Source organism: Silurus aristotelis (assembly GCF_946808225.1).
Source record: "Silurus aristotelis genome assembly, chromosome: 2".
NCBI classification, from domain to species: domain Eukaryota; kingdom Metazoa; phylum Chordata; class Actinopteri; order Siluriformes; family Siluridae; genus Silurus; species Silurus aristotelis.
In genome coordinates, this window is record NC_139575.1 from 12,529,437 (window position 1) to 12,555,917 (window position 26,481).

General features: G+C 37.7%; 1 protein-coding gene across 1 annotated transcript in view; it reads left to right on the forward strand.

The window, feature by feature from the left end:
- Nucleotides 1-2,375: 2,375 nt before the first annotated feature.
- evi5b (ecotropic viral integration site 5b) overlaps nucleotides 2,376-26,481 on the forward strand; it is a 54,914-nt gene continuing 30,808 nt past the window's right edge. The window contains exons 1-3 of the mRNA XM_083561846.1: nucleotides 2,376-2,396; nucleotides 13,664-13,902; nucleotides 24,583-24,868. Of these exons, the coding sequence (XP_083417972.1) occupies nucleotides 13,745-13,902; nucleotides 24,583-24,868 (444 nt within the window). The 5' untranslated portion in view covers nucleotides 2,376-2,396; nucleotides 13,664-13,744. The remainder of the gene's footprint in view (nucleotides 2,397-13,663; nucleotides 13,903-24,582; nucleotides 24,869-26,481) is intronic.

Here is a 26,481-nt window from a genome sequence, read left to right on the forward strand (position 1 = left end):
GCAGCTTTACTGTGCTTCATCTACACGCCATTCGGGAACGCGTTCACACCTCACGTGCTCGGTTTCTCCACTGTAATGGCTCGAAAGTACCAATACGCTGCACATTGGAGTGTTTCTTTTTTTTTTTCTTCCTGCTTGAACACATGCATTTGAACCTCGTGTTGTTTATACCGGAATATGGTGTATTAATGCTCCACAGTGACATGGTCAGGGCTAAAAACAGACTAGTTTAACTGATTAGATCTGCATAAGACCAGATTTTTATAGTGTGTGTGTGTGTGTGTCTGCCTGCATTTCTCCTTGGGGACCAATTAAGTGTATACTATATCTGTCTTGTCTGACTGCATGTGTATCTGCTGTTGATTTGGTCTGTTTACTGTCTTCTATACAAACTATTAATTTTTTTTGTCGTCTGTTCACATCACTTACTCATCCATCTTCAGGAACCATTTGGTCCTGTTTAGGTGTATCAAAGCTGATCACAGGGCTGGTGATGCAGGCAAAAGTGAAGCATGAACACAACCAGAATGGAATACCAGTCCATCACCGAGCACATGTTCATTCATCCTGTCCAACCATCTGTGTGTTTTTGGCATGAACGTACGAGGGGGAAAAAGTGCAGAAGGAATATACACTAACATAGAACATCAGTCTGGAGATGTGAAGTGACGCTGTCAGGTGAAACACTGTGCAGGTTGTTTTGTAGGCATGTGTTGAACTTCTTCTAGATTTGAGCAGCTCGGTGAAACCAGGCTGGTCATTTAGAAATCAGATGGTGAAGCTGATGGGGAAAATTGCACTCAGTTTTAGGAGTAAATCAGTAGATCTTTAAGTAGTGTCTGAGGATGACCAGTGGACTGTTCAGCATAGCTTTGGGGGTGTATGATAGATTCCTTACAGCATTGAAAGCGAAGAACCGAACACTATAAAAAGTATATTGAGTACTGATATTTATTAGCCTGGTCGACTGGGCTCTTGAATTAAATGGGTTTCATCCAAACCTTAATAACTCAAAAACGAAGTAAAGCTAAAAATGTCAACTCTTTCTGTCTGTGGAAACCTCAGGAAACGAAAGTGATGATTTCCCTATTTTGAATCCAATCTCTGGTGGGATTTTTCTAATCATGTTCTGCTCCGAGAAGAACACTAACTTAGTGCTGAGTTAATCCTTTGTCAATTTGAGCATTTGTTGTCATATAAAGTGTGTGCCTAGTGGTTATATGTGGATTAGAGTGGAATCAGACTTGCCTATTAGAGGCAAACAGGGAAGGAAGAGTTGGCAGGGTTTAAACATATTGATCAATGTGTGTGTGTGTGTGTGTGTGTGTGTGTGTGTTAGCAGTTGTTACATTTGGTTCTGTTGTCTTTGTGTTCGTGATTCGAAGAGGAGCAGTTGGAGGCCACACAGAAGAGCTTGTCTTGTCTGTACTTGTCCAGTCAGATGCCTTTGTGTGTGTGTGTGTGTGTGTGTGTGTGTGTGTGTGTGTGCTTTAAACAAAAACCCATTTCTAAGCATCTTAAATAGGTAGTGTCTGTAGTATCCGATTTCTTAATTTGAACACAAGCAGCACCTGGAGTCAGTCTCTTCTCTCTATGGCTAAAGCATGTGCCAATGATCATTTTCTCTTTCAATATTTTTCTCTCATATCTGTGTATATTGGTGTGAATTCTCCACCGGTCTGCTTCTCACCCTGTCTCTCACCACGTCCCTGTCTTCGAGCTCTTTTCTACAATGCTTGTTGAATGTGTGCCTGACAGGGTGAACTGATTGAAATTCTCTTGCTCTCCACCTTGCCATGTGACCATGAAATACGAAGGAAAAAAAAATCATTCATTCATGCCAGGAAGGAGGAAAAGAGCAACAGCGTATTGGCTGATTCAAATTTGTAGATGTCATAAACGTTTCTAAAATGTCAGCAGCAGCCAGAGTAGGCATGATTACAGCAAACTGGTATTGAGACAATGTGCCTTTAGTGCCATTCTACAGTTTATTGTCTATTGCCAGTCTTGGCTTCCTTAAAAAACAAATGCTTTGGCTGTTCTCACGTTGCTCATTCCACTGTCCTGGGTGCTGTACTTTGCCTTTCATGGAAAAGGGGCTACATATTCACCATGCTCTCTCATTTAGTATTCTGCCAGTGTCTTTGCCTCACTCTTTAAACCAATGCACGAACACGGTCTCTGCACCCTGGATTTCTGCTCCATGCTGAGATTAAGACTCCACTTGTGATGGAGGGCATTTCTGCATCCAGCAGGTTTGAACAGAGGACAGCGTTAATGAACGCAGCATGTTGGAAGACTCTCATTCCATAACAAAGAGTGCAGCTGCAAATCAGAGCTTTTAGTCACACATAATTGTGGAGCAAATGCCGTCTGGCCTTGTGGGAAGACCCTTTGTGAGTACAGGAGAAAATGTTTTTCATTTGCTTGGTTGTGTGTGTGTGTGTGTGTGTGTTTGTGAGCAGGATATGGCTAAGCTAGGTGAATGATATGATGAAATGATAGAGCATTCAGTGTAGGGGAAGTGTTAGAGTATAGTGATAAGGCAAGAAGAGATGGACAGAAAGAGATGATAGGCTGAGCTGTGCTCATTCTATAGAAGGTTGTCCTGCTGTGCATCAAAGCTCTGGGAAGGTGTTGCACCTATATGCTTTTTGTGATAATCCCAGAGTTTTTTTTTGTCAGTTAGCTGAATTAAACATGGCACATAGAGGGCAGGTAGATCAAAGCACCATTTTTCTAGCAAACCCACCCAAAGAATGTTCACCTGTAATAATAGTGTGAGACTTCCTTCTATTTAAATAAGGAATAAAACAAGACGGAGTGTGATCTGGTGTGGGTTTCACACTTGGAACATTTTGTGTGCTTCGAATCTAAGTGCAGTTGTTAATAGGTGCCTAAACAACATTGATCTGGTTTCAGTCTCGATTCAGTTGTAACCCTCTGCATTTGCGTTCATCTTACATCATCATAAAGCACTTATTGGAAAGCGCATTTTTGTTATTATATCGGTTCTTTTACAACCCCACTTCTAAAAAATAAATAAATACATTTGGGATGCTGTGTAAAATGTAATAATAAAATAAGCAGAAATTTCTAAACTGATAAAATTCAACATTTTAAGGAAAAAATAAGGTAATTTTGCATTTGATGGCTGGAGCATAAAAAAAAAAAAAGGACCCACTGTGTAGCATGCCCTCTTCAATTAACAACAATATATATATACATCTGGGAACTGAGGAGACCAGTTGCTGGAGTTTTGAGAGAGGAATGTTTCCCCATTTATGTTTGAAACTTGATTCTAGCTGCTCCAAACTCCTGGGTCTTCTTTATGTTTTTCATTTCATGATGCGCCAGATGTTTTGACTCGGTACAAGCTCTTGCCTTTCAACAAGTGAGTTCAACTGAGTTCATTTCATTTATACTGCATCACCATTCTGTTGAAATAGATGCAGTATACGGTTTAGCGTTGTCTTGATGAAATATGCAAGGCCTTTCCTGAAAAATGTGCCATTTGGATGGAAGCATATGTCGCTCTAAAACCAGTATATGCCTTTCAGCATTGATGTGCCTTTACAGATGTGCAAGCTGTCCATTCCATATGCAATAATGCATCACCATACCATCAGAGAAGCAGGCTTTTTTTTAATGAGCTCTTATACTAGCCAGATGGATGTGGCATTCATGGTTTCTAAAAAGAACTAAAAATTTTGATTTGTTTGACACCAGAACATTTTTCCACTTTGCCTCACTCAACTTTAAATGTGGATTGTCCCACAGAAGATGGCTGTGTTTTTGGCTCATGTTTATATATATAGTTTTTTCTTCACATGATAGGCCTGCAATTGTGGATGACATGATTACGTTAACTGTATTCACAGACAGTGATTCCTGGATGTTTTTTGGAGACCATGCAGTGATTTCTATTAGTGCTGCCTGAGGGCCTCATGATCACGGGCATCCGAGATTGATTCTCGCTCTTTTCCCTTTTCCTTAAAATGGTACACTTCCTCACTTAACACATTTGATGAGCTTTATATGTTTTACTGTGAATAAAATAAAGGTTTGTTTTATTACATATTACACAGCATCTGACTGTCTTTCGGAATTGGTTGTATGAGTTTCAAAGTTAACAGCACTTGCACTTGTGTGTCACATGACGTAATTATTAACATTGCTTTCTGTTGCTCAATCTGGTTTTTGAGGAGAGCATAATTCTGCATGCAAAACTGTCTGACTGGACAGAGAATGGTCCGTCTGATTTGAGTTGACAAAGTCAAGTTTGTTTTTATAGCGCTTTTCACAACAGACATTCTCAAAGCAGCTTTACTGTAATCAACAGTCAAGGTGAATGGTGAAAGAAAGACTACAGTAAAGACTACAGAAAGACTACAGTAACTCAGATAACCAGTATAAAAGAGTGATGAGCAGACACAATACACCCGAACCTGAGGTGATTGGGCTACAGCAGCAATTTTTTCACTTTTCCACCAAGAAAGAGATCTGATGCTACACTGTGCAGGCATGCGTTATGCTGATTATTCTTCATGTTGGTCAGCAATCTCACAGCACATATTTAGCTCTCATTAAAGGCCTGTCAGCTACATTTATTCATTTGTCAGACACTTTTATCCAAAGTGACTTCTAAGTGAGGCAGAATGCAATCCAAGAATGTAAGTGGAGGATTAAGGGGCTTACTAGAGCGCCTAACAGTGACCGACTGGAATTTGAACTTGCGTATTTCCTTTCTTATGCCACTACAATGTACCTCCTTCGTGGCAAAAATTGATATGGCAGTTTTGTAACAATGGGAAAAAAATGCACTTGTCTGTCTATAGTAATTGCTCTAGTCTTTGTATAAAAGTCTCTAGTGTTTGTATGAGAGACTTTGCAGAAATAAGCCTCTACTTTGTTTTCCTGGTGTGTTGCCAAGTTGTAAGCTGAGCAGGGCATGGTATTGATTAATTTAGCTGAGTGTGCTAGCTCACAAATAATCCTCATTTACTTCAGAGTTGATTGTTTGGCCCAAAATAGATGCTTACACTTTTGTTTTGCAGGTAGATTATGTCAGCGCAGTTATATCTGTGTTCATATCTGGGAAAAGTCCACTAGGTTGTTCCTGTGTATATTGATCTGTTGAAAGGTGTATGTTTTGAGGCAGCAGGTTTCCCATTGTAGAGTTTATTTGGACAGCTGGAGCGAAATTCATAACAACCAGCAGGGGGATTTTTATATCAGTGCTGCAGCGAAAAAAAAAAAATCCCCAAATCACCTGGCATGATTTGCCCAAATAACACTGCTCTCTGTTTATTTCATCACACCTGAACAACAGCATGAAAAGAAATCCACTGAAAGGCTTAGTAATGAAAAATCTAAGAAAGAAATCGATTTTATTTTCCGTTTTCGAGAGAAATGCAGTTGCGCGTTGGTGTTACCGGTCTTTCCAAATCTCTCACCTTCTTATCTGTACACTTTACTCAAGCGGATCGGGTTCCTTAGCTTCGAGTTTCATGCTAATATCGTCATCAACGTCACTGTTCTTGTCACATTGTAGATTGCTAACTAGATAGGCTTCTGTTTTTCAGTGCTGCTGTTTTGTATAGTGGTTTGTATCGAGTCCATTTAGGAGGGGAAATAAAAAATTTATAATATATATACATACATACTTGGATTTGTGTCAATGTGCATAAAATTGACTTGATATTTGAGTTCAGTGATTTCTGTCTACTACTTTAACATTAACATTTATGTTATGACATTGAAGATCATGAAGCTGTTTTCTCTTTCACAGCCAACAGAAAAACCTGACTTTCTTGAAGTTGAATAGAAATGTACAAGCAATGTCCTGCTGACATCAATTACCAAAGACTGCTGACTACCGAACATACAGCAAATACCAACCAACACATCACAAATATTTTAATATAAACATGTTTCATGTGTTTTAGGGTGGAGTTTTTTTTTAAACCTGATAAAAAAAAGCAGGACCTGTTTATCCTCTTTAAATATCCAGTAGTTTGTCGGCTGCCTTAATGACAACTTTGTTTGTAGCCTGCTCACCTCTTTATTCTGCTGTCTGAGTTATCAGTAATCGTGATGATTTAGCTTTCAGCTAAATTCCAAAATCACTTTATTTTCCTGCTTCAGCGAAAGCGATTGCTTATCAGAGTTGGAAAATATGTCACAGCGCCCTTGACTTTGGAAACAGGGTCAGGCTCAGGGTGTATTTCTATTCGTTTAAGTTAGTGTTTCCTGTTTTTCTGCACAGGGTTAGATGTGAAGGTGTGTGTCCCTGTAGCCGCCTAACTTTAACCACAGGCTTTGTTCATGCGATCATTTGCTGAAGTACAGTGGTATCTGTAATTACGCTTCAGCGTCATCCTAGTCGGTTATCTGCTGAGTTAGTGAATGTATCAGCACCAGGTGGGTTATTACTGTAGCTTCAGACCTCATAATAATGTCTGCTCTGCTCTGCATGACTATTCCTCCACCCAGGAGAAAATGAAATATAAAACACACTCCCGGCTAACACACAAAGAGAACCTGGCACCACCTAATGTATGGTGGCTGCCCAATTTCCAGAATTTGCCATATGAAAAACAGTGTTGCATATGATTTTGACTTTATTATTATGCACAAAACTCTTTGTTAAGATCAAGGAAAAATACGGACAGTTTTTTTCCCCCCCTAGATAGCATCGAATTATTTTTAGAGAAACTGCTGCTGTAATCAGTTAATCACAAAGTGCCCAAACTTCATTTTAACCCACTTGAGTACTGTTTGTTTTGACTCTTCTACAGCTGTTTGCTTTAACACTTTGAGTTCTTGTCTGGATCATCTCAAGGTTTCTTCCTCATGTCATCTCATAAGATTTTTCTTGTTGCCATCAGGTCTGGCTTGCCATTATTTAAATGTAGATCTGTTTCTGTACGATTAAAATGATTTTTTGTGTAAAATAATCACCGTTTGACGTACGAGATTAGATCCCTGAACCAGTGTCTCCAATACTGAACGGAAACCGTTGACTAGTTAGTTGTTAAGTGACTACATTTTAGGGCTGGGCGATATGGCCTAAAAAAAAAAAAATCCCCGATTTTTTCACAAAAAATCCGATTTGCGATTTAAATCGATCCCCCCCCCTGCTTAAAATCAATCTGCATATGACAAACATTTTTTCAAATAAAAGTTTTAACTTTATTAAATAAAGTTTATTTACCCTTCTGGGATTATAACCCACTTTGGGTTAAAGTGCAATCAGAAACAACAAGCCAAAAATACAAGATGCAGGCCCTGCCTTTGTAAATTGTGAAAATAGAACGTAACATAACATAAAATGAGCAAACCTACAAAGAAAAATGTTTTATGAGTGTTTAAATGTGGAACATGATTGAAAATGCACCTGAGGTTTTAAGTGATTTTGCCTTTACTTTTCTCCAAAACTCCACAGTAAAATGAGATAAAATTTAAGAGAGTAAAAGACAGGGACACTGTAAATAAAAATAATTTGAAAGATTGAGCAAACCTATAAAGAAAAATGTTTTATGAGTGTTTGAATGTGGAACATGGTTAAAAATGCAGTGATGCTTGGAGTGATTTTGCCTTTACTTTTCTCCAAAACTCCACAGTAAAATGACTGTTTGAATATGGTGATTCAAATGCTCTGATTTTTCTGTTTCTTAACGGAAACGCCGTTCTGAAGCATCTTTACATGTATTTTGGTCGCTTCCACCACTCGTACCGTAAGTGTACGATTGGACGCGCAACACTAAACAAAGTGCTGCTGCTTTACTTTTCTTGGGAACGAGTTCTTCTCTGCTCGCTGCCATGTTGTTTGTGTATCTCTGTGGCAAACGCGCGGGGGAGGGGGGCGGGGGTTGAGTTTGTTCGAAACTATGGGAGCCCAGAGGGGAGCGTCGGCGGACATTAAAGAGAAAACCGATTTTTATTAAAACAGACCGATATAAACTACACATTCGAGTTGATTGATAAAATCGATTTATCGCCCAGCCCTACTACATTTACTGAAAGGCATTTTCTTACATCAGTTGATAGAATCTACTTCAGTCAGGAACATTTCGATTTGGAATTAGATCGTTAAATGATTAGTTGGAGATGAAATACGAGTATGAAATCTTTCTCCTATATAGTGTACTTTAAAGGGTCCTGTCCATTTCATAGCGTTGATACATACATAAGAGTATGTCAAGTAATCAAGGATCAGTTAAGATACTTGTTTACGTTAATACTAGTGATTGGAAAGTCAGGATTAGCAAAACTGAGTGGATTTGATGAAGTGTAGCTCGAGGACACTCACAGGAAACCCCACATGTTCTGTACATGATGCATGTTCATATACTTGAAATGTGATTATTTTTTTTATTTAAATTTTTTTACATTTTAGATAATTGTAATGTATTTTTATATAGTAAACATAATGATGAATAAACATGTCACAAAATAACCTACTGCAGATATCAGTTCAGGTTAGGTTTAACATTCAGGATCGATTTGTCTTCAACATTCCTCCTTATTTATGGCCATGCACTATATACGAGTTAGCGAACAAGTGATTTCAGATGCAGTTTGGGTCCATGTGAAGCTTCAGTTCCCACGAGAGTGTTTGATGCCCTTGTTTATTGTGCCAGTTATGTTGTATGAAGTGCTGAGCTAAGCTAAAGTTCCCCCATTAAGTGCTGTGATGGTGTTAAAGCTTGCCAAGATCATTTATACATGTTAAGGGTTATGTAAATATACCTATTTGTACACGCATTTATATCAGGAAAATGTTTAGGCTTACAGTTTGGTTTTTAAGCCCGGTCATCCTAAATGCCAGCATGGATTTTCTAATGTAAGAAGCCACACTCTTGGTGAAAAGCAGTAGGTGTACTATTGAAGTTTTTCTGTGTGTGTGTGTGTGTGTGTGTGTGTGTGTGAGTCTGTCTGTCTGTGTGGGTGCACACTTTCAAAACAGCTGTGTAAATGCACTCCAGACTAGTAACAGCTGTGGCTCTCAGGCCTTTAGGGTTATAAGGGGGGCTGGGAGACAGAAACACTCCCTTTTACATTGTGGTACTGAGCCAACGTTTAATTTAATCCACTCTGATTCACATGCATATGGTCCTTTTACCCCAATTGTTTTTTCTTTATTTTTTTTTAAGCATGAAGTTGTACATGCATCCTGCTAAAAATATAATAAATCTAAACAAACGTATTGTACAAAGTCGCACTGTTGATGCATACGTAAGAGTATGTCAAGAAATCAAGGATCAGTCAGGATTCTTGTTTACTTTAATTAGTGATTGGAAAGTCCGGAACATTTGTTCAACTCCGAGTTTAGCGTATTAGGTTATGGCACTTGGTTCCTCACACTGTCAAATGTAAATTAAATACCACTTCACTTTTGGAGAGTTTATTTATTCAAAATTATCAGTATTTGCTATCAACACAGACACATTAGTATGGTTTATGCTGTGGTAATAATATGGTTTAGCTTAATTTTTGTGAGGGTTTGATTAACTTGGCTAACATACTAACAAATCTTTCATGGCTGCATCCACGCTTTTCCACTATTTTGTAACTTGCATGTGCAAAAATGACACTATTCCTCAAGTATAGCGTTCATTTCATGCTGAAAATTGAGTACATTTTCCAACTAACTAACATACAGCTGCTACCAATCCAGATTTTTAAAAAAGTGTTACATGCTTTATGATGTGGAGGAGGGGAGGAAGGTGGGAGGAGGCGTGTCGGGAGATTTGTGTCACATAGGGGGAATGTTTGTGATTAGCTAGTGTTTCTATGATTCATCAGGAGAAGAGTCCACCACCGCTTCAACCCTGAGAGCACTCTTAGACTCCCGGTCCCAGATGGCTATGAAAACACCTTGATTCACATTTGTGATCAACAATAGGTTGAATCCTTTTTTTCCCTTGTGCCACATGAGAGCCAAGATCTTTTGGTAAATGTAGGATTTAATGGAAAACTGTGAGCCGAGAAAAACAGCGCAAAAAATGTTCTCTTCTTCAACTCGGTCCACAGCGTTTAGGACAAAACACTGGGATGATCGTGTCAGCGGCTTGATTCCGTGGTCATTGAATCATTTTTCCATCAATTTGAATGTATGCTTGATCATTGTAATGCTAGAAGATGCAACCATGAACCAGTTGTGATTGATCCAGCTTTCTTGCCTCAGCGAGTCTCAATATTTCTAAAGGAGATTCCATACATTTGATTGTATTTTGTCATTTGGCTAAGAACACTGGAGGGTTGGTGCCTAGAAATGTAACTGTTCTAATGAACTGATTGATTTTTATATAAAAGGCACTTGGAAAACAAATGTTGGCCGGTTTGGGATTTTTGGTGCACTTTTAACCAACAAGAAAGCAACTGGAGAAAACCAATGCTTTTTTTCTTGCGAGAAAACCAGCAGGTACTAAAAAAACATAATTGAAGCCTTGGCATTTTAGCTGCCCAAAGATATAACGCCCATCAAAATCTGGTTATTAGTCGGTGTGTTAAAATAGTTGCTCCTCGTTATGAATAGACGCAGATATTTTATTCCACAATTTCACAGCTGTATGCTGCATGGCAAGTATTTATTTTTTTAATATTTTTCAAATAAATTAGCATTTAAAAACTTCTTCCCACTATTTATTTTATTTTTCATTTTCATATACTGAACACAGTAGAGGTGATTTTACTTTTTAAATGAAGCATTTTATCCATTCATTTTAGAATTTATTATTTATTTATTTACTTATTTGTTTTGGGGGTTTTTGTAGATTTTTAGTTCCTCAGTAGCCTGCTATACCTGTTGTTGTTTTTTTTTTTTTTTTGAGGCCATATTTCCTGTTAGAGCTGGTTTCATCAATAGGGAAATTAGATTAGTTTCTTTTTTTCAGTTACTGGAAAATTTGTCATGCATAACAACATAAAAAAAAAAAATAGTATTCTGGACTGCAGTCAACCTGAAAAATTGCGATATAATACTTTTGCGCTCCCATAGTTTCTTTTCTGCATTCTGGATGTGGGGTCTAATTTTAGGTTCGGCGGTTTAGCGATCTGAAAATAGTGACGCCTTGTGCAAAATGTAAAACTAAGGTCCTTGGCATGTATTTTGCAGCTGATTTAAATGAAGGCTTGCTGTGGAAAACGTGTTCGCGTGTTCCAGCCTTTTCAAGGATTAAACACTTTGTACAATATCAATTATAGCTCAGAAAAGTCTATTGTGCAAATTTAATTACCACTAATATTCTCCCTTAATATTCTGCAGCCCTGTGGTGTACATCTAAACACAGGCTTTATTTTAGAAATCTTGCTAATTGCTTAATGCATCATAGTTTCCTTCACTTCTCCTTCTAACTGCACTTTGCTCTCTCTGTTTTGCTTCCTGTCCATGCCCCACCTCCTGCACGTTCTTTCTCCTCTCTCCTTCCTCACTACAGTGTAGGGAGCGGTAAAGGTTTCTCTAGAAAATGTCCATCGTTTGTCAGTATCAATTGTGCATGCACTTTTGCCTTTCTCTCTTTTTTTGTTATTTTTTGTTATTTATTTTTTTTGTCCCCTCCCCTTCTACAAAAACCACAAAGCTCAGCACGTGTAGTTTTCACCAGCAGTCCGGATATGAAAGCCGTTTCACTCTGGATTCGCAGAAGTGCTTCTTGCAAATGAGAGCAGCTCAGGACTAAAGAGACAGACTTCCCCCTGGGGTTACCGGCATGATGTGTGCGTTAACTGGTAACATCGCAGACGTCATTTGGGGCTTTCTTCTGCCAGGTTAATTCCAGCTTCGAAACCAGTTTAACGCAAACGAAAAGGGCTGATACCGGCTCACATCGTCTAATCAACTCGGTCTGTCTCAGGTCACTTGCTGTGTGTGCACTTTGATCCCAGGTGACACCGTGACAATCAGGTGCCTGTCAAATACCTAGAACCTCAGCTTAAATCCAGTAGGATGTTTGATTCTCAGCGAGTACATGCCGGATTGAACGGGACTCTTTGAGAACTGGTTTTATTTTATGCAGCTTACCTACTGCTTTGATGGAATTATTGTTTGAGAGTGACCTGCTGAAGAATGAGGTGATCTTTCGGTAAGCATGCAATTCTTCAGAAAGGATTGAAAGTATGCTGGACCTTTCATGAAGGCACCTAAATGTTTGGGAGCAGTTTAGATGAAAGTTTTTCTTGTATGAACATGAGAATGTTGATTTTAGTTAACGGTACACGCTCCCAACCCCCCAGACAGCACTATTTATCGTCAAAGGAGGTGTGCGTTAGAGGGTCCACATCCAGCTGACTTCCAGCTGTTTTTGTTTCATAACTTGCTGTGCTTGCTTTTGTTTCAGTCCTGATGAAATCCTTATTCAGCAACTCCGCTTAGAGTAAAAATGCTCAGCTCAGTAACATATTGTATGAATATTAACTGTGTTTTCTAGAGTGTCATGGACACGTTTTACTTCTCTTTTTTTTTTCATTTAGTGTGTTATCTTTTGATTACACCACTGTTGGTTCATAATGACCATTGTGTTAATGTTAAGTAAACATGTGCCAGTGAATATAAACACAGATAATGCAATGCAGTTACTATAAAAAGCTAATGTAATATGCCATAAGTGTATGAGCAAAATTCTTTCAGTTAGATGTGTTACATTAAGTGTTGTATCCATGTTAAAACAGCATGCATTCATCACATGACCAGGATGAGTGTTTAGAGCCCAGGAGTACAATAGGCCAGTTAAAATACTGCTTTTCAGCAAAACTTTGTTCCATGTTGCATTATTTCCCTGTGACATGCCCGTGCACACACACGTGTGGGTCTTTTCAAGCAGTGCGAAATGATCATTCACACAGTCTTCCTCTTGAAACATCTGCTGTACCAGCTCATATCCTGCCCTGCTGTGTCGGCGTATCTGTAGGGTTTCATTTATTTTAAGATCTTCTAGAGGACAGTTTTAGCCTCGTATTTGCATGCAGCTGGTGATACAAAGTCAGAGGACTGATTAGAAAGTGTACTGCTTTTAAACTGAAGATTTAACATGAACTCTATTGTCTGTTTGTGAGGTGGCGCTCTCCGGCTTTATTCGTTGGGTAGAAGGATGTCTTATCCTCCTAATCTCTGATCGTAACTAATGGTAAAAACAAGTGTCTACTGCCAGTAATATATTCAACAACTGAGAAAGTTTTTTTATGCTTCGGATTACTTCGGGTTGTAGATGCTTGAGAATGATTTGACCGACTAGAGTTGCTGTGTAGCAGTAGGCCATGTTTCATTTTCAGTGTGTTATTTTAGGCAGATCTGTTACATGAAGCTTGAGAAGCTCAGCTCTAGACTTGATTATAGTATAGATTGGTTTAGCTACATAGACATGAGATGTCCATGCTGAATCGAATCATTGGGGGATATTCTCAAAATTAATATTCCCAGTGTGCTGTTCATTTTCTTTTATTTTTTTTGCTTTGCCTATTTTTGTGTTAATTTGTACGAATAAAACGCTAATAACCTGAAATCTACTTGCCCCATGTACCTGAGCTGCTGATTTTTCACCTCAGGGGAACATTTAATCTTATCCCGTAGCTTCGATGCGATTGCGCAAAACAATAGTTATTGATTATAGTTTGCACCCAGACAATAAGCGAGCCTACTGTAACCATCTACTTTCCACAGGTGGCGACGGACAAAGTAGCCGGCAAGCTGAGTTCGACTCTTTCATGGGTGAAGAACTCAGTGTCGCACACGGTCAGTCAGATGGCTAGCCAGGTGGCCGCTCCGTCCTCACTGCATACGATGGTGGGATCGTCTACCGTCTCGCTGTCCTCGCCGGGCCTCTCTCCCTCAACTCCGTCCTCCACACAGCTTAGCCCAGATGATGTGGAGTTACTTGCCAAGCTTGAGGAGCAGAACAGGTGAGAGATTGTGCTCTGCCTTCTTATTTTTTTCATTTTTCCTAATTTATTGAACTTTAATTAAATATAGAGATGCAGTCACAAATGTTCATTTTGGAAGAATGGCTAATGCTGAAAAAACAACAGTTTCTCAGGTGTGCTTACTTGCGAGGCTTTCTGTAGTATTCTGGCTTTTCCCCAGTAACAGAAAATACCCCATCACTCTCGACGAGTTGCTGAGGAAATGCCTCTGCTAATCACACTTGATTGTTATCAACCGAATAAAAGTTTTTTTAGCTGCTAATATGAATAAATTGTACAAGGGGAAGGGCAGATCAGTGGCCTGTATGTCCTGCAAGCACATGCTATAAGGTTTTTAATTTTAGTTGTTTATTACAGAAACAGATTTAACAAAAAACAAAAACAAAAAAAAGATTCTACTGACTTCTTCAAAAAAGAGCATTTTAAAATGTAGAGCATTTTGATGTTTACAGTGATTATGCACACTCAACAAAGTTGTAGTTAAAATGTACTTCAACTAATATGAACTTATTTTGAATTTGCTTGCTGCACTTTATCCATCGACCTGGCAGATGAAAGGAGGATTTTTATTAGGTGCATCAAATAGTGTACATGGGTAATCTATCCAAAGGAAACAGGAAACAAAACTGCAGCACGTAGCTGTCATATGACTGTCAAGAAAAAGAAAAGTGGCTAGTCAAACTCAAATAATATCTTGGACGCAAACACGTTAGATGGCTGTCTCTATCTGTCTGTCTATTTATATATGTCCGTCCGTCTCCGTCGGTCTGTCTGTCCGTCTATCTATCTGTTCGTCCGTCTCCGTCGGTCTGTCCGTCTATATGTCCATCTGTCTGTCAGTCTGTCTATCTGTCCGTCCTTCTGTCCATCCATCTATCCATCTAGATAAGATATTCGTCCCACAGTGGGGAACGTTCTGTTACAGCAGCAAAGAAAAGAAAATGTGCGCATATATATATATATATATATATATATATATATATATATATATATATATATATATATATATATATATACATACATACAGGTAGTCAACTTTCAACCATTCGACTTTACGACCACAATCGCTAGCCGCGGCGTACGACAGTGCGTACCAGCTTCCGGCATCATTTCACAGTACTGTACATATAGCCTACTCTACTTACGACCAAATTGTTACGACCGGTCTGTCGGTCCCAATCGTGGTTGTAAGTCGAAGACTACCTGTATATTATGACCTGTATATTACGATATATATGATATATATACACGCACGCACGCACGTACAGTATATAAAATACACACAGGTAGTCCCCAGTTTACGATGGAGATGTTCTTATGACACATTCCCGTTGAAATAAAAAAAAAATAGCTTACGTCGAGTTTGGTTTTACGAATAATAAACATAGATTTGCACAAAGCATTCATATTTTTCCAATCCTATGTTGATTAGAGTATTAAAAACTTGAAAAGAATTAATTTAAGGTACATTCGGAACAGATTAATCGCAATAATATATTTGGATCTATTGTTTATTATAATCTATTATATATGTATACATTTAACAAATGACAGTACATAATTTGGTAAAACAGAAATGTACAGTACCATACTATATACACCTCTGTGTACATGTCTGTGGCGGGTGGACGAGCGGCGGTTTGCGAGTGGAGTAAAAGCATACACTGCTATTTATGTGTGTGTTGTTTATCTTTTAAAGACCTTGCACTTAAAGTTTTAATGTCATAATGAAGCGTATTGTTTGTCAGTGAAGGAGCATTCCATAGTTTTAGCACTTATTTGACTGTTTTATCTCACAATAGGAAACAACTCCTTGTAAATGCATTACTTACAGACATAAACTCTTATTCAATTGAATAGTGCATATTTGACTTCTGTTTCACTGTACATTATGTAGTGTTTAATAACACCGCTACCCGCGTGAGCTAAATTTAGAGCAAGCTTTCTTTGTGTTCACTCTGAGCATTGATAGTGCATGGTGTTAACACGGTGAAGCCTCCGCTCTGTGACAGCTTTGTGTTGTCAGTGTCAATGAGAACAGCACAGCATTGTTTACAAGAGAGGGATCTGTAGCTGCTCTGTTTTCTCTCTTGCTTCGTTTTCTTAAGATTGCAACCTAAAAATATTCATGAGAAAACAGGATCAGGAAGTGCTACACAATGCTGTGTGTACATGCATGTGCATATCTGCTATGCACTGACTTGTTAGACATACAAGGCCTCTGTGTGTGGATTTACGTACTCGATCAGTGTGCGTGTGCAGTGTGCAGTGGAAGGCATCTGGCAGTGTGAAGGATTTGTAACAGACTGCACAATGTATGCTGCTGACCCTGTGTAGGAGTGGCTGTTGGTGCTGTCAGGAAACAATTTGTATGTCTAAAGAGAGACAAAAAACCAATACGTGTGTTAGAAAAAACACAGACCACAAATGGATTTTTACACACCACACACACATCAGCTCTGTAGTAGGGCTTTAAGTGCGATGAATTTTGTAATGCATTTTGATCACTTATTTAAATGTAATAATCTTCTTGTTTTGTCTTCTAACCCCTTTTCTACAATTCTTACAGTTGTCATGGAAACAGAAAAAATAAAAATGTCCCTTATGGCAAAAATAGTTCCTAAAAAAGAGACAATGTAATAACCCAATGTTAATCAAGCAATAATTTGATTATCCCGTATGTTACTTTTTTAATATGAAAGACACCAAACACATAAGCCTAAAAAAGAATCCCCCACAGAAATGGGGTTTAAATGAGATTTAGATTTTCCTCTATTTATATTTTACCTTCTGTGCTTTAAGAAAACGCACAATTACCAACTCATGGAAAAATCCTTAAGCGTAAGGAGGCAGTAAAACAAGCCTTTTCAATCGAATTGTCAATGGAACTTGAGAAGAATTTATTTTCTTTCAGGCCAACATTCATATTTTATTGCAACATACAGTAGGTCAAAATGTGTTTTAACAGGCTGTCGCTTACATGGATCTAGCAGCTTGCTGGTTATTTGGGTATACCAGTTGTAAATTGCCTCAAGGTAGCTGTGTTTTTGATAAAGTTATACCCTCATGGGAAACTTTTATGTGAGAAAATAAACCGCTGTAATGACGAAACAAAAGAAGGAAGGATTTTCTGTTGTGGTATGCGTACTGGCTCAGTTCCTCTAAATTATTCTTTCTTTCTCTTTTACAATTTCTCACCTCAGAATTGATTGCTAATAATCAGTAATCTGGTCTGTGGCTGCTCCGAACCCTTCATACTGCTTCTACTATTATGATCGTCAGGTTTTCAACAATTATTAGTAGCATATTCACAAAATAACAGTACATCTGTAGTTTTAGAAACATTATTATCAGGCTATAAGCAGTGTGTTTTGCTTAGCATCGATGCTCATCTTCATTCAGAACTTGTTCAAGGTCTGTGTTAGAGCTGTTCACTGTGTTTTTAATAGCTTGTGCATTGCTAATTATTTTTTTTTTTTATATACTCATTGAAACGTTCACCAGTTATTCAGCAAGAACGCACGTAGAGATTTCATGGTGTGTATGCTCAGATTGTGTAATGGGAATGGATTCTGTTCATTACACCTCAGGTTTTATTATGAAGGCAAGGTTCTAGGCAAGTGTTCCAGTGTTTCAGTGTGGCTGTCTAGCGACTACAGATGACTGTAGAACAGAAAAAGTGGTGACTAATAATATTTGGGTTTCTGTTTACTAATGAAAGTGAAAAAGGCAGCAGGCTCACACAATATGCATTGTGTTGCCTATGCTAACACAAAACAAAAAAACTTTGTGTATGTGTGTGGATTATATCCTATGATTGAAGTGAGGGGGTTAAGTTGAATTGCTAACAGGGTTAGCCTGCTTTGTCTTTAAAATGGTTTGAAATCTCTAAGAAATCTTCAAGTGGATTCTGTGGAGACGTTGTACCACATGACTTCATACACATATTCCAGGAAAATCTACTGGGGGAAAGATGTGAGAAAAGTTGTGTGAAGAAGTGAAGAATTTTAAAGTAAATAATCCAATTTGTAGAAATGTAACCACACTTGAGATGTAGCGAATTTGTTTGTCATTATTTCCCTCACAAATGGCTTTAGAGATGCTCTCCACTATAATTTAACTGCTGCCTGTTGGGAATATGAAGGTTGTCTTGTGTGACACTATATATTTTCAGCATTTATTAAATAAATAGTGAATAGGCAATGGGTTTAAGATAAGATATACCCCACAGTGGGAAAATTTCTTTGTTACAGCAGAGTTTACTCTATTCTATAGTTATAGTCTGAATAAAGTTAAGCAAACAGAAAGTTGGATTTTTTTTAAAAATCAAGCTACCTGTGAATTTCTGAAAAAAGGGCTCTGAGGTAAATCATTGTCAATGTGGTGTGTGTTTTTAGGAACACTCACTCTTCCTCAGTGGGCATGTCTTTTTTCCACAGTATTGTCTAATGCTATTTGTTTCCTTTGGGCTATCAGCTATTTTAATCTTTATTTTTACAGCACAATATAATGGAGCAGTGTGTAGTAGGGGTGGCTTGATTCCATAATTTTGGCTTTGGTACGATACCAGAATGTAATTCCTCGGTATAGATACAAAATCAATACCATAAGTCAGCGGTCCACAACCTTTTTTGCACTACGGCCCGGATTAATGTCAGACAATATTTTCAAGGACCGGCCTTTAAGGTGTGACCGATAAATACAACAAAATAAAATTATATTTTCAACAGGTCTTTAAGGGTCAGAATTCTATCTGATAGACAGGTGTTCAAATACTTATTTGCAGCTGTATCATACAAATAAATAGTAAAAAAAATCATACATTGTGATTTTTGGATTTATTTTTATTTTTTTAGATTATGTTTTTCACAGTGGACATGCACCTACGATGACAATTTCAGACCCCTCCATGATTTCTAAGTGGGAGAACTTGCAAAATAGCAGGGTGTTCAAATACTTATTTTCCTCACTGTACATAAATTGTTATACTTATCTTTTCAGTATTTGAACTGTTCCACAGCATTTTGTGAAGCATTGCCACCTACATGTGAATTTTGGAACAGCAGCGTATGTAATACACAAATTCAGCAAAATTATGATATTGTACCGTTTGAAATATAATATATACCAGTATTTTTCCAGTACCGGTATACTGCGACTCTGTAGTGTGTAAATATGCAGAATTGGTTTATTTGAGGAGAAACTTTCTGCTGAGGGGAATGTTATCTTTTTCTTAGTGAAACCGAGCATCCCATAAATGATACCAGTCTGCATTGCTCTTTCTCATTGTGTCCCCGATTGTTTTTGATCTCCTAAACTTAGATTTTTGCCCTGTTTGTGTCTACAGGCATGGTGTTCAGGCCAGCTGCCCTTTGACCTCAGCTATACAGGGGCAGCTCTGGCCACAGCTGGGTACCTTTCATGTGCCACTAACACCATGATTAACTCACTACTGTCCACCTGCTGCTTTCATAAAGCTCTAGTGCAATGTCTTCTCAGTAACGCACACACGTCAGGGTTAAGACCGTTTTCAGGAAATCTTTCCTTTATATCCGGCATTAACTACAGCTGCTGAGGGTGTTGAACTCCTTTCCTGCCACGTGCAGCTTTTCCTTTTTGAATTAACACACCCGAGTCGGCGTGACATCTAATCAACGCCATCCTGACTTTAGAAAGATGCAGTGAAGCGTCTGAGGGTGTGGATTTATTTTTAGTAGCAGCGTTTTTTCTAAGTAGAACATGAATGCTCGATTTTATATTCATGCACACATTTATCCTAATAGCTCATCCACACAGGTTTGTATGGCAGAAGCTCTGCCATATAATTTTAGAAAGAATGCATCAAATAAAATATATAATAGATAAACAATTTATAGCAATGCATTCAACAGAGTATACCTATGGGTTTATAAAATATTTATAAAAGGAGTCTTGGGTGTCGGTGCTTTCTAGCAGTCATGGGAGTCTCTTCAGGACAGAGGAGTTCGCTCTTTCCATCTTCTGGGTAACCTAATGAGCTGTCAGGCTTTTTGTCTTATTAGCTGCATTAATGTGATCAACTAGACAGACCGGTGAAGGAATGTCTATAAGTGAAGCGATAAGAATTAATTAGTCTTGTAGACAAAGTGGCTTAAAACATGGTGTGCTTTTTGTTATAAATCAAAATATTTAGTGATTTCACTGTGGCATAAGAGCAATATAATGTTATTTCTCACTCTCCAATGTTCTGTATTGTTTAAAGACTATAATCACACTCTTGATGTCACCCAAATGAGGATGGGTTCCCGTTTTGAGTCTGGTTCCTCTCAAGGTTTTTTTCTCATAACATCTAAGGGAGTTTTTCCTTCCCACAGTCTCCATGGCTGCTCATCAGGGATAAATACACATCGCTCACCTTAACTGTTCAATTCTGTAAAGCTGCTTTGAGACATTGTTTGTTGTGAAAAGCGCTATAGAAATGAACTTGACTATAACACTTCAGATCATATTATATAGGAAGCGAATTCACTTCAGGTGGTAAGAGGAAGTCTGCTTCTTTTCAGAACAAATGTTAGGAGATTTAAACGAAAAAAAAATCTTCGTCAATCAGGGTGTGAGTGTCACGGAATACTTGATACAAGCAATATAACCTCAACATCACCTTGACCTTTAGCCGATTAGCGATTCCTGTGAATGCCTAATCAATTAGCATTGTCAACCTGCCATGGTATATCTGTGCTCATCGTAAACAGCACATACTAGCTAAAGATGCAATGTGGTTGAAGGAAAAATGGCCCGAATGCTGGAGAAAAATATGACGATATAACTAAATAAACTAAAACTAAATCTCTACAATATAGTTTAGAGCACATAGGAATCACACCGGGTCAGTTCTGATGTCTTGTGCACGTCAATCTCCATCCCATCAAATCACTTTATTACAAACTAAAATTCGAAAATATGAAGAAACACTCAGGTATGTAGTAAAACAAGTGCCACAGTTCTAAATGTCAAATTCCACCAGTTCTAAATGAGTCTCTTTATCGCCCTCTTGTTTACACTACTTTTCTCTCTCTCTCTCCCTGGCTTTTATTACATTTATAGTATTGTAACTTCACAGCTCCTGAACATCATCATATAGAGTATTTTACTGTCCCCTGACTCAGTAATTATGTTTTGTCTTTTTATTTCTAACAGCGATCTCGTTCTCACTGTACAGTAGCTTTATATCAGCGTGAAATCCCTAGGAAGTACACTGTGTCGTGGGGAAACCCTGAACCGCAGATGAGTCATAGAGTGGTCTACTTTCTCTTTAACGTTGCTGGTTTCATAGTGCTGAGGTGGAAGTCATGCGTTAGTCATAGCTTTTTACTGCTTAGCAACCTGAAATATCTTTCACTGGAACATGAGTACTGGGGCTCCATCCTGCAATGCTCTGAGCATTATGGGTAGCGGTTATAGTTCGTCGAACCCGAGCCTTGCGGTGTGTGAACACGCTGACATCTTGCTAGTAAACGTGTTTGGTTAACAAATTTTCGTTCTTGAAGACCCCCCTTTTTTTTTCTTTTGCGTTTTTTTTTTTTTTTTTTTTTTAAAGCGTAGTACTCAATTTATTAGATCTTTATTGTATACATTTTATCTCCATTAAAGCAATAATAAGGGGGTTTAGTATCTCTGGGCTTTTTCTCGCATTATAAAGAAACAGCACGTACCCAGTGTGTTCTGTGTCACAGATGATAATGATGGAACACTGGATCAGTGATTATGGTAAATTAGATATGCTGAGCAAAGCGCCTACACACACAGCTGAAAGTACACGTTTGCACGCTTTCTCTGTCTCTCTCTTTCCCAGAAGTAGGGCACTAACTCAGGAGAGGTAAAACCTGAAAAACAAACAGTATGCAATGGCCATCGGGTGCACAGGCATACACTTATACACATGCGCAAACAACTGGAATAGTAAGTTGCTCTACTGGCACACAGGTTGAAGGTCTTTCGCTTTTAGATAAGTGTGTGTATGAGAGAGACCGAGAGAGATTGTGTGTTGGCTTTAGAGAGATACAGACACTGATAGTCATTTACTCTGGGCATCATAAGCGACGACAAAATCAAGGGAAGCTAAACAGCCTGGTGAGAACCTGAACAAGTTTGTTAATAATGCAAGTTTAATAGATACCCCATGTAATAATCTGACTGATTGGTATTATTAGTTTCAATATACAGTGAAATTATATTTCTCTAAAGGTCTTCAATTTATTTATTTTATTTTATTTTTTTTATAGAATACAACGCAATACACAGTGCTGTTATACCATGATGACGTGACCGCGTTATCAAAATGGCACTGAGACACGACAGCAGCTGCACTGATATCGACAATGCAGTACAAGGGTTTGTTTGTGTTTTTGTGTAGCTCCAGTGTGATTGCGGTGTTGGTTACATGGATCATACACTGCATTATCATGTTTTTTTTTTTTTTATTAGCCAGACAAAATACTGAATATCAGTCGATTCTCATCAGTTCTGTTCGCTTGGTTGGTTTGTTTCTTTTTGTACTTGGCCACATCATTCTTTTCTAATGATAAAAACCAACATATGTGTGTTAGATCTTTAGTTACTCGGCTTTGCCCAGAGTAAAAACCCGGGCTGTACTTTGTTTAACCAGCGGTGAATCATTAGAGACGGGTCACGTTTAGTGCACTCTGGACTCGATGAGACGAACTGAAATGCTCGTTTTTATGGATATGATTTTTAATCAAAGTAGAAGCAGATCTCAGAGCGTATCCGTGTTCTAACTGGTATAAATAGGTGAAACCTGCAGTGGATTTCATATTTAATGTTTTATTCCTGTATTGGATGCTATCAGGCTATGAAGCAGGGTCTCATTCTGGTTTGCATTTCAGATATAAAGTTGTAATTACAATTTAAAGTATTTGGCTGAGCAGAAAGGGATTTATAGAATAGAAGACGATTGGGTAAATGTGAGAAAGTGGACTGTACCATATTAGAAGCTTTTGTGGAACTGAACAGAGCTCAGAAGCATCTCTAAAATATTGTTCTTTTAGGGTTTATTCGTTGTTGAAGTGGATACAGACACATGGATATTTTCTACTGTAGGCTTTAATACCCTAAATAATAACTAGAAGTCTGTAATGAAAAATGTATTGTACCTATTTAGTTTGTCCAGTGTTGCTTTTGTGATTGAATAATATAATATAATAATATTTTAATGTGGACATCACATGGCAGTTATTATAGTGCAATATGCAGCAGAGCTGTACAGATGTATGCAGTACTCCCAGCATGCAACTGTACCTTAAGCTCTGTCGCTCTCGGTGACTCTCATCGAATCTGTAACCGGATTCACAGCTCGGGAGTGCTGGCCCCCACTGTTTTTTCCGAGATCAGATTTCCATGGCTTTTGTGAATGTGAGTGTGCATGCTCTATGAACTGTGTGTGTATGTGTGTGAGAGTGAGCTAATCCAGCTGCACGCTATTAGCCTGCGTATCTTTAAGGTCAACCTGCTGCCTGTCATTGTGGCCCTTTAAACAGAGGGTGCTGGCTTATCTTCTGATAATCAATCTACAATTGGAGCTTCAGATATTTCACTTCGGTTTTTGTAAAACACATTCATCTTGTTTACATATCAGTCTCGCACCCCAGCCGTGTCGTGTCGCTGGAGTCTGGTATGTTTTATCAACATTCATGGTTAAGATCTACCTGCTTTTACCTAAATAGGCTGTCTGAATGACGTGGCAGATATTATCATGCAGACATATGCACTACATAAACCCACAATTGTCTAGGTTGCCTGTATACTGTATATACTATATGCCTGTATCTAATATATATCATTACAATGTCCCTTGACTGGAACTCTAAAATGTTCCAGCATGACAGTGTTATGGTATATGCTCTGACCACAGTATGAGCCATATTTATTTAAAATATATATATATTTTTTCTTTATTCCTTTTCTTGTTTCTCCTTTTTGTGTATAGAAAAACTGTTGTAATACCTTGTATGTATGTCCTTTTGTATTACAGCTAAAAAATAAAGCTTTCAGGTTAGTATATGGTTGCTTCTGGTGTGTATTTAATCAACCTTTATTTTCTTCCTGCGAAGAATAGTTAAACAGTTATTACAAAGATGCATCTCATAGATAATAGAGCAGGTTTTTCAAATGCATTTATGTCAAATGCATATATGAGTAAATGCACTTTGAATGAACTTTAATCTTATCAGCTCATGATTTCAGATGTTTATATCTAGATTTTTTTATTTTTTATTTTTTTTTTATCAAAAGGTCAAAATAGTCATCCTGTTAATAATAATAATAATGATAATGATAATAATAATAAAAAAACTTCTTTGGTGTAGTCAGTGCAAAGTGTTTTAGTAGACTATATTTAGCAAAAATGTATTTATGATTTGTGTTTTTAGGAGAAAGTACTGCCAGTCAAAATAACCTGGTAGGAAAAGCAGACTTCATTTTACAAAATCGAAGCAAATGGACCTGTAGGGCTTCACTATGGTTATAGCTTTCTCAATCTGTTTGTCGTTTCTGTCCCTCTACTCATGTTGAGATAACTATACCTCAGAAACGGCCAAGATCCATGATAGCACTTTTCCACATAGGCCTAATGTTGTCCTTTTTTGGTGTTACTTTGTTCCGCAGGTTGTTGGAGACGGACAGTAAATCGCTGCGCTCGGTGAATGGCTCTCGGAGGAACAGCGGCTCCTCACTAGTGTCCAGCTCCTCGGCCTCTTCCAACCTCTCACACCTGGAGGAGGACTCGTGGATCTTATGGGGGCGTATCGTCAACGAGTGGGAGGATGTGCGCAAGAAAAAAGAGAAACAGCTGAAGGTAAAATCGCAAAAGAAAGTCTTGTCATACATCGAATGTTTTCATCCCTCACCTCAAAACTTAGATTATGTCTTTGGCTTAATAAAGTATTGTTTTGTCTTTAGGATCAGATTTATTATTTTGCAATTATGAGGAATTTGTTTTGGTAATAGAAGCTTCGAGTTGCAAATTTTTTTAAGTAAAACAAAAAAATTAAAAAGCAATTAAATAAAGAAGTATGTTTTATTGCACATTAACAGTAGAGATTCAGATTAGTAAAAGTTGTATTGCACGGATGTTTTATTTTATTGCACAATTGGCAGAGCGTTTAAGTGTTCATGAGGTAGATTGTAAAATTTTTATTATAACTTTTTGCATAAACCCGGGATATTTAAATGTATATTTTCCTGTTAATGGCGGCGCTTTAATTTTTCTGTCCGAGCATTACACTCGGATCCTTCTCATATTCCCTTTCCAAATACAGTATTTGCATGAACATACTCCCACACCCTTAATATTTCTTACTCAGACAGTAAGCTGGCAGCCTGACATGACCAGTGATATCATAGGAGCGCATGCACAGCTGCTATACACAGACACAATTAACGACATTTGCAAATATTTTTTGTCATCACTGCCTGGGTTCAGCACTATCAAACTCACTGCAAAAGATGCAAATACCAGCGCGGTGGCCATGCCAAGTGTCAATCCAGGTCATTTATTTACTCACTTATTTACCTTATTTAATAGTCATTCAGCTGCATGATGGAAACTTGCATTCATTTCTGCATATCACTGTATTTAAATACACTGTCAATGCAAATCAATGTATCACAAATTGATCATAAAGTGTTACTAAATGCTCTCGAATGGACTGGCTATGATAACTTCTCCCTCATCATCCCAGGATGCACTGGAAAAAAGGGGGAAAACTTATTATCATATAATTTAAAACAAATATCAAGTTTCTCATGAAAACAGGACTTAATTGTTTATAATAAATGTCATTTCTACAAGTTTTAGTTACTTGTTTCTATTACGTAGAGTAAATATGATCAGTTTGCGTAGTATTAATGCGATCCATTTAAATTATAAGATCGAGTGAGAATGTTGGTGCTGACAAGAAGAAAGGAGTGTAGTATGAATGATCCAATTTACATAAGGGTTGTTTAATAGTAGTGCTGCGTGACAATCGAGTTTGGACACATTCTGTTGAGGGTGCAGTCTTATTATAATATAATCCATATATTCCTTATATGGAACCAGTGTACACATTTGAATTGGAATGTTTTTGTTTTTGTTTTGTTTAAAGAATCATTCTGATTCAGTATGATTGATGGATGAATGGATAGATAGATAGAACATTACCAATGATACACAGCAATAAAATGCAGTTTAACAGCTACCATAAGTGCAAGTAGTAGCAACTGTGCTACTGTGCATGTAAAAGCATGTAAAAAAAAAAAAAAAAAAAAAAAAAAAATATATATATATATATATATATATATATATATATATATATATATATATATATATACACATAACACACATATATACACAAACATATACACGTATGTTATATTTAAATAAATAATGTACACATACATATGTGTGTCCTTATATTTGCTGTTAAAATTACATTTTCCTATTACAGCTAATGCATTACAACTTTGCTTCCAATTAAATATTTTTTTATATATTTTGTGTGTGTGTGTGTATGTATGCATGCA